Source organism: Acanthaster planci, linkage group LG11, assembly GCF_054643075.1.
Source record: "Acanthaster planci isolate LZ-2023a linkage group LG11, COTS_SCS, whole genome shotgun sequence".
In the NCBI taxonomy this organism is placed as follows: Eukaryota; Metazoa; Echinodermata; class Asteroidea; order Valvatida; family Acanthasteridae; genus Acanthaster; species Acanthaster planci.
The window spans coordinates 3270218-3282111 of NC_141787.1; the positions used below are offsets into that span (position 1 = coordinate 3270218).

General features: G+C 41.3%; 1 protein-coding gene across 2 annotated transcripts in view; it reads left to right on the forward strand.

The window, feature by feature from the left end:
• Positions 1 to 11894, forward strand: part of lamc1 (laminin subunit gamma 1) — a 208890-nt gene that overhangs the window by 89760 nt on the left and 107236 nt on the right. For both annotated transcript variants that reach the window (XM_022250063.2, XM_087143196.1), the window contains one exon: positions 2941 to 3058. In XM_022250063.2, the coding sequence (XP_022105755.2) occupies positions 2941 to 3058 (118 nt within the window). The remainder of the gene's footprint in view (positions 1 to 2940; positions 3059 to 11894) is intronic.

Here is an 11894-nt window from a genome sequence, read left to right on the forward strand (position 1 = left end):
AGCTCCCTGCCGTCGGGGATGGTCGTCCGCTCCTCTCCTCCATGTGACAAACTCAAACGCCTCGCTCCTGAGGAGGAGATTGCAGTGTTGTTACGCAAATGAGCCATCACACCGGTGGTGAAAACACGTGTGCGGTGCACCACACTGGTTCCCGTCGGGCCAAACCGTTGCCAATGAAGGCATGATGGAAATGCGGCAAGCAGTCAATGTACAGGTTCCACTACATCGAATGCAGCTCTGTAGTTGCAAGTCGAAAAACACTGCTGTCTCAAATTTTTCTGCAGGTTCATTCACAAAAAATGATCTCATGTCTATGTTTGTGTTTTCTGTGTTCATGAATTTAATTTGAAGTTGTACTGCTGTACTCAAGCGAGTGTGCTTCCACAAGATTTCAAGGCTTATCGTACACACGCTTACAACGCGATTGCCAGATTCCTGTCGTCATGACACGCATAGTGCACGATTAAAAATCCATGATATTTTACATTCATAACACAAACCCCAAAACAAAAATTCCCATCCCATTTCCGATAAAATACGCCCCAAATAAGTTCGCATGACTATTCTTGCATCACAAGAGTCCAACTAATCGCCCAACACTGAATCATTCATATTACTGCAAAGAGATCTAGCGTGCCCGCGAATGAGACTGCGCGCTTTCATGACGTACATTTGGCAAGACACAGCTATCCAATCGCAGTACTTGTTCATGACATTATGCTTCCTCAGCAACCATCTCGCGCGCGGGCGGCCGTGCCGCAGTGGACGAGTGATCTCGGACTACCAATCAATCGTGTCATGCAGCTTGTGTCAAAAATCAAAAGAGGGGCAAAAAATTAAACAAAAAAAGTCTCTCCGTGACACAATTTGTGTTAGAAAGACTACTTACATGGATGGGGGCTTTAGTCGATGAGCCTTCACATTCTTGCAGGTACATCCAAGCCTACATGTGCGTGCAGGTTAGTTACTGTTGACTTCGTCGTCATCCATGGCGATTGAAAGTCTTTTAAAAATCCCTGGATCCATGCTTTCACATGTATTTGCTTTTAAAAATTTCACATGCACATTAAACATGTTGTCCTATGACAGTGAAGTTTATTATTCTAAACACATCAAAAGGTGTTTGATTAATCATAACCGACAGATCTTTTTGATCAACCACGTTGTCCTAATTTTTATATTCCGGAAAAACTGAAATACAAGCAGTGACAAGTGAATATTGGGTTTTTGCTTTTTTTTGTGTGTGGTTGGAACGATTGTGAAAACAATAAAAAAGATCGTTGATTGCCGTGGATGTCAAACAGATACAGATTTATGGAATCATTTTATAGTTTATAACACACATTCCTGGCTTCTGTTAGATAGATTTTCACACAATACTTGTACATGTTGTATATAAAGGACAAAAAAGACCCTAAGAGAGCACAAGGCTAGCACAAGCAGCATTTGCATTTTCTGATCTGCCAATAAAAATCTTCGGAAAATAAAGTTCAGTGCGGACACGGAAGACCAGCTGATTTTTAATTCCCAACTTGTAGGGCTGTGATACATGTACGTGTACAAGCATCCTCACGTTCAAACGCCTTGTTCTTTGTTGGGACCTTGGCAACGTCTTCCGCATTCTCGCCGGTCCCCCCTTCGAACCGTTGTCCGGTGTATCTGATCTCCATCTTAGCATCAAGCTGGCTCCTGGCGGTCGTTACCTCCAGACACGATAGTGAACTGCATGCGCTGTCAACTGCTGAAGGTCACATACGCTGGGAGCTGCATGGAGTTTGTCTTGTCCCAGCCATCGAATTCCTGACAAAGAACCCAGACGCCTGTCTTCCAGCCTCCGGAATTTTTGTCCCTGACATAACCTCTCTTTTGGCAGATAGCTCCGACAAGAAATGGTGCCCGGTTCATACCCTCAAATGGTATCTCGCAAGGACCAAGCATCGCCGTGAGACTGGTTCCAGACTTTTCATCACCACCACAAAACCCTTTCATCCAGTGGCGAAGGACACCATAGTTCGTTGGAAGGTCTTGGCCCTCATCTTTGCAAATCAAGAGTGGCGGACTTGACATGGCGAGACAACTTGATCTCACATCAGAACCCATGATGCTTGGGCCACCTCTGCGTTCTGGTCATTCTTCAGAGGTGTTGGTCCTTGGTGGACATTTGCCAGGCTGCTTGTTGGAAATCTCCTTCCACCTGCACCGAGTGCTACCTGAAGGATGTCCTGCGGAGTGAGACGACTCACGGTGCAGCAACCCTACGCTCAGCAATTGGGACAGCATCCAGTGCTGTCACTCACTGAACAAAGAATTCCTCATCGTAGATGCTATTCCTCTGCTCTAGAATAGTGAGTGTTCGCTTGAGTAGCGCCCGCCTATGTTCTCTTGTAATTACTCTCCCGTCGCCGACCCTCCTCCAGGATATGGTGCTACTCTGCCGTGACAGAGTAGGCTGGACGGGGGAATGCAGGAGACTCCTCCCCCACTTAAGTGTTTGGGGTCGGGTCTCCTAGTGATACTTACCCTGTCCAGCCGCTCCCGCCCATCCTTCCCCACTTTGGCTCTGGGGAACTTCGAAAAGAAGGATCAACATGGTGGCAGGACCGCATTGCATTGTGGTGGGTCAGGGGGCAGAATGCATAATCAAGTCTTTTCAGTGAATTGTAATAGGCACATGGGAAATTTGCATATGTAGGCTGGATGGGGTAAATATCACTAGGAAACCCAACCCACACTTATGTGGGGGAAGAATTTTTATTATGTTGAAGTAGTTGGGGTTATTGAAAAACTTCAGTTTTGGTAATATTTCTGCATGTACATTGTATGGCCTTTCAATTCAATGTTAAACTTCTCATTGAGGTTATGATATGAAAGTTCAGTTAAATTATCCCCTCATGTTCATGTGTGTATATCAATTCTGCATATCAAATGATACATTTATAGGTTCCTTGAATCTTCAGTGCAACAGCCAGGGACAATGCTCCTGCAAGATCGGAGTAGGTGGTGACAAGTGCAACCAGTGTCTGCCCAACTACTATGATTTTGGTGTAGCTGGTTGCAGGTAAGTCATTTCTGTATTTAAAAGGTATCAGGTATTTTAGGAAAAAAATAAGTTTGAGGAAACATGTCAGCATTACAGTGTTATGTAACTGAAAGTATCTGTGAAGCCAAGTGCTTTGACATTATGGCTAAAATAATTGTGCATGAGTCATTCCGTTAATAAGGGGTCCAATAACGTGACATGATGTCAAAATTTGAAAACCCTGTATTGCTTTTATTTATTTAGATATTACCAGTATCTATTTAAAAAACAAAATATGCCACTTGCACGAATTATTTGAAACTACAGCAATTGAGATAAATAAATACACCATCTTAACAGAGACACCAAAGTCATAAGTGCTTTTTGATTGAAAAAATTGCTTGGCCAGTCAACATCATGCTTTTTTTAGTTTGTTTTCAAAAGTATGTTGGAAAGTAATGCTTAGGATTTTATTAAAATATACTGTACACAGAAAAAAAAAAGATTGCTACACAGTAAAGTGACTTATGTATGACTACAGTTTTTATTGCTCAACAGGGAACTGAAGTCACTTCGAACACCACAATTAATTGCATACTGCATGTGCCAGATTTTGAATTCTGTGTAGCACCTTGTGTAATATCTAATGTAGCATGTGCTGACATATTGTTTGTTGCCCGTTGAGAAAAACAAGCCATCATTTCAGGGACTCACCAAAATGGGTTGCAACAGTATGTCATTTTCAGTGGGTCGCCGTGGGATTTATAAAAATTAAATATTAAACCCCATTGTCATGATGTGGGATTTTAGATGCATTGTGGTATCAACACATGGCAATTGCTGTAGTCAATAAGGTGTAAAGAGAATTTACAGGCAGGCAACGGAAAACTATAGCAGTCTTTTGTCAAGTACAATCAAGATGTCTGTTACATGTGCATATATCAGCCTGTTCCCACTTGATCCACCAATTGGGGCATCTGATCCACCTTTTGTCAAATTGCCGGATCAGATCATTTATTTACCTTCCTGTTTGCATGCTATGCTTGGCTGATGTATATCATTTTATGAGAGGCGCTGGTGAATGTGAGGTGTAGGTGATCATCTTGCTGAAAATAAGAAATTCGAATTTTACTTACCTGTACATTTACAAGTTCATGTAGGAAAGAGTCAGATAAAATGGAACCTAGGGTCAAATGGACCCTCCCCCGATATATTGAAACACTGCCTTGTAACTTTGATATTGAGGCGTTCTTTGTATCGAATGGACAATGTCAGTGGTGATGTTCATATGCCTGGCCTCATTGAGAGCTTCAGTAATGACGGTGGAGGCTTATTGATTGCTGTCATCTTAGTTGAGATACATGTATCTTGTACAATAAGGGGTCTTTGGAAAATACCAGTGGAGGGTAATATGTTATATGGTTTCGCTTAAGTGTTATCCAGAGTGGTGAACTTGAAGTGCACACACATGGTTTGTCCTGTATACTGTAGTTTTTATATTGTATATGAGAACCTATTGGCATAAAATGGGCAAAACAGACCATGTTTCATCTTATCCCGGGGCAGATAGTGTGTATTAGAAACTGTGCCCTTAGTTGAGATTTGTATTTCATTATTTTGAAATTCTTTTACAGCTGTGTCCCTACACTGAGTGACCTCCATTGTGAAACTAATAAAAACTATAAAAATAATTTAAAAAAATTAGTGCTTTGGGAATTTAGATTTGGGATTTTGTAGGAATTTAAATGGAAATGAAAAAATGCAAAGGAGCATTCACCAAACAGGAAAAAATTGGGATAATAAAACAGAAACATTAGCCAATCAGGCAAGCACATGGAAACTTACTTTCCAAATTGTGTTTAAAATAGTTACATGTAGATATGCCGTGCTGGTCCAGCAAGTATGCATACAGCTACTTAGCTTCATGTGGTACTCAGACAATTCAAGGATCCAGATTATCAAGTAGGTTTGTGAATTCCATTACAGAAAACACCTCACCTCTGTTTACCTACATTTGCATATCAGCGCGCATGCGTGTCAAACCTCACTGAAAAAGTCACCCAAGCCACACCTTCCACACCCACTGTATGTCCCCCCCATTAAGGCCGTGTAGCACTAAGACTCGTCCTAGTGTTTTCCGTGACGCATGCACAATGGAGCTTCATGATCATACGCAATCTTGCTGAATTCAACAGAGAACTGTGAATTTAAGCCACGTTCCAGGGAAATCTCCCAGTCCCTCCGGCCTGATCGGCCCTCCAAGCGTGATTTCCACCATGTCAACAGAGTTTAATATGCTGGGTTCAATGGTTAGAAATTCTCCAGGGCCAAGCTTGTGACGGGTCTCGACCAGCGCTACCGGCAAATCCCGCACTCCTCCGGCAGCCAGATGTGAGCACATGGAAACAGCGGAATTCAACGTCCATGTACATGCTGGAGGGCGGGACCCGGCACTCAATGCAATCGTACCGAATGACCAGCGAGCCCCACCCGGTCACAGCAGCCTTTTTTGTTGCAGGTACAGATCAAATGCAACAGCTTCAACCTTGTTCTCATCTAAGTGCTTGAACTTACTCTCCAAATGACCTTTGCCCGTCGGGTACTAGCATCCAGATATTTCAACAGTGTTTCCCGAGAACTATCCCCGTTTATTCCAGTGGATTCCTTCACACTTTGCAAAAGCCCATTACGTAACTGTCCCTCCAAATCGTGGGACTACTTCTCAACGTCATTGTGACGACTGTCATGCCATGTTTACCCATCCCAGCAGTACTACTGCACAGGTCTTTGGTACGATATTCACACCCGTTCACAATCTCGTTCTCAGTTTCACTCATTACTGTTCCGGACATGCCGGAACTCCTTGGACTAAGTTGGAGACACCCTTTTTCCTCTCATCTGTCCACCATTTTCCACCTATGAGGATAGCCGCTGTATTCTTCAGCAACTAATCTATCATTTACAGTCATGACAGAAGTACATGTAGGTAAGCTTCAACCATGGCAGCTTCCATTTCCAGTCAAACCTTGTTTACATGTTCATCTTATCGTTATCGTGATTGTAGGGATTTTGGCGCATGTACATGTACCCACCAGTATTGTACGGTATCACTGGACTCCTACCAATTTTTAATGCTAGGCTCTTAGACAAGACCCTCGGCCTTAGACTAAGTTACCATTTGTGTCATGGGGATATGATCATGTTCTCCCTCCTTTACCGATGTGCTCCTCCCACACATTCTAAAGTACTGCTCGCAATAAACAGACAAACGGAACACAATCACCAGGGTAACATCGTTACCATTGTAGAGATGTTTAATTCAAATCGAATCGTCTTAATCTTTTATTGTTCATGTGGCCAATAACTACATGCTTGAAAACTGTATGGTATGTTTTCGAATTCTTCTGGTACATTGAACCACTGACTGCTTTCTTGTAATCCTCTGGCTTTTCTCCAATAGAAGAATGTTCTTGTACATTTACTTGGTACAAATACCTGTACTCACTTGTTGCCTAGTTCCTGGCATCAGAACTCAACGCTGTCAATTTGGGTCCGGATAGTAGGAAGAAGACTGTGTACAGTCATAAGACTAATACTTTCCCTACTTCAGGTTTTGAAAATTATTGGCTTTTTCGCAAATTGCAAAAATGGCATTGCTTCTGTTCTGGTTGCTTTTTTTGGGGGGGCTTTTTTGCAATTTTGTGACAAAGGGATTTTTTTTGTTCGTTTTCCCCCCCCTCTTTTTCCTCTTTTGCCCCAAATCCTCTTTGTTTTGTACACGTTTCTTCCACCACCAACTTTAGTCCCTTAGCAACTTTAGATCTTCATCAAACTTACATCAATGAAGGACCCTTTCCTAAATATGTGCATAGAACAATGACGTCATCAAGTGATTTATTATTGATTTTAATATTTATTTCAGCCCGTTCACTTTGTACATGTTTTCATGACACCATTTTGGTGATTTGGCAATCTTCAATTGTAATCAAAATTACAGTCAACAAAGACCCTGATCCAAAAATATGTCCAAATTTATGACGTCATGATGATGTCGTCAATTGATTTATTATTGATTTATTTATCTCAGCCCCATTGACTTTGTGAACATTTTCGAGGCACGATTTTGGGTACTTGGTGATGTTCAATTGTTATCAAAGTTGTAGCTTTGCACTCTTTTATTTGGTTTGAAATATACTTAAGAGTCAGAATATTAAGTAATATGCCATAAACATTGTTCAGTTTCAGCAAAAATCATGCAACATCGACTAAAAGGAGCAGTGTTTCTGCAAACAAGTTTATAGCCCATTGACTTTGTACACGTTTTTGAGCCAACAAAGTTTGCCAACAAAGACCCTGATGCAAGATTTGTATAAAATGGATGATGTCATGATGACATCATCACCTTATTTTGAATTGATTTTTGAATACAGTAAAATCTCGATAAGTGGAAGTAGAAAAGTAGAAACTCCATTTACCTCGACGTCTTTCTGTATTCCCAACAAAAGAATAGGCCTTTACGTAAAATAAACTATCCGTTATCTGAAACGTCAATACCACTAAAGCTGCTTATCTCAAAGTTTTGGCAGGCCAATTAAAAAAACACACTGAGGAATGATGAATAAAAATTGATGAAAAAACACTTGCCTTCATTATGAGTCATTACTGTCACGCGCACGGCTTTTCTTTGATGAGCTGAGCATGTACACAGGCTGGCATTGTCACGTCGACATGCACTGGGTGGGCATCAACTGCAACCGGAAAATAAATCAGGCACAAATGATGCGCCCTCAAGCACTTTGTACATGTTTCACGTGACCCAGCACGGAAACCCTGACCGACTGGCCCGCGCTGCATTATGTGGTAACAGCCCGATCAAGCAAAGCAAATGAATAAATTTTCAAGACGTAGATACGGGTACCGGTACATAACTTCATTGATTTATTGTTTATTAATGTACTACATAAAAACATGTTTAATGATGATGTTGAGGAAAACGGGCACAGTAGGGATAGCCTAAAATCCACTTCGTGTTCGACGCAGCTTCCAGGCCAACTGCCTTAAGCCAATAAGGTTACATGTGCACTGAAGCGTGTAACTTTCGATAACTCGAACGTCGGATAACTCAAACTTTTCGTCCATTCCCCTGAGCTTCGACTTATTGAGATTTTACTGTATTTTATTTTTGTACACATTTTTCAACACCCAGATTTAGAATCTCTGGTCAATCCATTTGATTTTATATTTGTGTACACTCGTAGTCCACCACGGAGATTGGGTCCCAGAACAAGATCGTCATAACGCCATAATTAAGGGTCACTTGACATGAGGTTAGAGCTGCAGTTTTTCTCCTTACATTTTGTACACGTTTTTGTATTTACACACGTTTATCGCTTTTGATGAGTGAGTAGTTATTAACTTCAGCTGAAGATTACTATGAGAAGGAAAGAGAAATGGAATTTTTTTCATCTTCATTTGATTTGAAATACACCCAGGAGTCAGAATATCAAGTAATATTTCATAAAAAATGTTTAGTTTAAACGCAAATCACATGACTTGAATTTGGAGGTGCAGTTTTTCTGCAATGGGATTTTGAGCCTATTGGTTTTTGTACATTTTTTCAAGCCACCGTTTTCGTAACCTAGCCATCTTCAATAATCATCAAAATTACAGCAAACAAAGACCGTTATACAATAATGATACCAAGATACCTAATTCTTTGATTTTTGAATGTGTAATTTTCCCCATAGGTTTTATACACATTTTCTACTACACACTATTATCGAGCTCAATGAGCGAGTAGTCCTCAACTTCCACCAAGAATTACTACGTGAAAGAAAGAGAAATCAGACTAAAGTTTCCCTTTCTTTTGATTACAAAAACAGCCTTGAGTAAAAATATCAAGTTATATTTTAGAAAATGTTTTCAGTTTAAACACAAATCACGTGACACAGTTTTAAAGAAGCAGGTTTTCTGCATGTGTTTTTAGCCCATTGATTTTGTTTTCAGGGCATCATTTTGGTAATTTGGAGATCTTCAATCGTCATCAGAGTTACAGCCAACAAAAACTCTGATACCAAAAAACACCAATTTTATGATGTCATGATGACGTCACCTTCAGATTTTCTTGATTTTTGAATATTTTATATTCTCAATAGGTTTCAAACATGTTTTTTGTTTCGCAGCCAGTCTTCGGCAATTTTCCTAATCTGATTGACTGTGCATCAAAAATACAAGTACCGTTTGCACACGTTCGCAGGCGTTCCCCCCCCCCCCCGTTCCGCAAACAACCCCGTTCACCCCCCATTCCAAAGGGCGCCTTGGAAAGCGTTCCACACTGTTTGCATGCCTGAGTAGCCAAGAGGGCATTGTTATGTTAATGAGCCGTTCTGGTGTGTGCGAGAACGGCAGCGTCACAAAAAAGATCCGAATAACTGTTGGTTGTTCACAGGGTTTGGTCCGATGTGAAAGATTTCTTCCGCTCTGTTATTAACCTGAAAGTGTCTGACCCTTTGATGTACCGACGTCTTACATAGTATACATTCTTGTTTACTGATACCAGGGGTGAATATAAAAAAGTCTCACTGGTTGTGGTCACCGATAAGTTATTTTTTTTCGGCAAGCTGGATGTGCTGTATGGGACAAAAACTATCTGTCGGACGATAGGCGAACCTTGCAAGGTCCGGATTTCAATAAATACATATTTTTACACAGTCTGGCAGCATAAATACATGCTTGGGTGTTTTGGGGTAAGAAATGGTTAAAGGTTTGCCGAGTGATGGGGAGCGTAATTCTTCTAACAGGCTTGTAAAGAACAAAGTAATATGTAATGATTACACAGAGGCTCCAGTTTTGAAAAAGTTTTTTGACTGGTTTGAAGATCAAAACAGAACCCCAGATATGGTCCAGGTTAGGATGGTGATAAAATGATTAGTTTGGAAAGGACATTTTGTAACGTAAAATAACAATTATTCAGTGGGGTAGGGAAAAAAGGAAGCCCCATGTTGTCTGGCTCTAGATAGATGCTCAGATGGGAAACAATGCTTTTGGCAGATCAGACACTCAGAATAAAATTTATGCAAAAGGTTTCAAGAAAAAAAAAAGACACCCCACGTAGTCCAGGTTTGAGTAAAGAATAATTTCGTTGGGATGGGGACGAATAAAAAGAAAAGCTAAAACGTCTGTGTACATGTATACTGAGCAGGGAAATGACTATTTTGGGACTATTGGAGGGTTTGTGTAAAAGTAACGATTATTTGATGGGGCCAGGAAGTCAAAAAGCCCATCCGGATGGTACAGGTTTTGGATAAAATATAAATTCAAGGATGCGACAAAATAAAATTCAGGGTTGTATAAAGTCAAGAGAATTAATACAGAGATGGAAACAATCTGCGGTGTGTCTGAAGCTCCTAATAAATAAACTGATTACATGACATGCGCTGGCTGGAGCGGGGAAAAAAATCAAAGCTGGGAGTAGTTCAGGAATGGATAAAGCTGAAATATATTCAAAAGGGAAGGAACTGTACATATACATCCGGAATAAAAGTAATCATGCGTACACAGGATGGTGGCTGAAAATAAAACAGTGAATCAGGAAGGATGAGTTTCCGTAAATGATACACAGCTTTCGCATCAAGTTCCCTGATTTTCATTAAAATTCTAAATCAAAATATAAACGTGACAATCTAGTTCTGGTGTTCTACTTCATTTATTCTTAAAATGTTGAATCTTTCAGGGACTTAAAATAAACCTGTTTCTATGGGAGTGATACACAAAGTTGGTGGTGGTAATATGTCACATAGGCCTATGCGTTATTACAAAAGATATCCTAACCTAAATTTCCAGAAAAACTCTTTAAACGTTTCTACAACCTTAACAACAGCGATGCTTTTCGGCATTTTGCGTTCACGGCATCTTTCAGTGCCTTTTGGAAGTTGTCGTCGATCGATCAGGGCCGCCTGAGACATGATTGCAACAAATGCAGGTTTCTTTCGCATTCACTCCTTACTTATTCTTTCTTTCCCGAAATTAGATCGGGCTAGCTCTTCTTTGGTAAACACCTCAGCCATAAGTTTAACAATTAATTCTTTTGGACTGTTCACCCTTTCAAATATTCTATCATAAATATCCTTGTCCATTGTATGGGTGGCATTGTTTGATGTGCCGATGATTATCGTGTTCTGGTCAACGACAATGTACTGTGGTTCACGATGCTCCTGCATGCTAGACGCATTTTTTCCTTTGTCCCGAAGCTCTTGAACTTCAGCTCGAAGCTCACTGACGTCTCCTTGCAGCTTCTGAATGTCACTCCGTAGCCCTCTGGTTTCGGCTGACTGCTCATCCAGCTTGGCAACTACCATTGCAAGCTGGGAAGTCAGGAGATGCACGATAGGGGTGCATTCTGTGTTGGACCTGGTAATTGCCGCAAGATCCAGGTCGAAATCTGAAAGTGGATCGTACTCAGGATGGAGGAGAGCAGGGTGGTTGTCGACGGTGTTCGCAGCTGGGTGAAACCATGAAGGGTGGGGCTTTGGAGCGGAGGCGGTAGATTCTCGGGGCTTGAAAGCAGTTGGTTCCTCGGGCTCAGGATCGCTGGTGGTGGGTTCGTGGGGCTGCGGAGTGCTAGTGGGACCGGTGGGTTCCTCGGGCTCAGGAGCGGTGGGTTGCTGGGGTTCAGGATCAGTGACCGTGGGTTCATCAGTCATGGAAACGGTGGGCTCCTGGGGCTCAGAAACGATGGCGGGGCCAACTGCAACTTTTTTTATCATTGCCAGTGGCAAGTCGCCATCATCAGAATCCTCCGAAAGTTTTCTCTCTGTAAAAAGGAAATCAACTTGAATTTAGCTTTTAATAACTTATTTTCAAATTGCATCCTGAA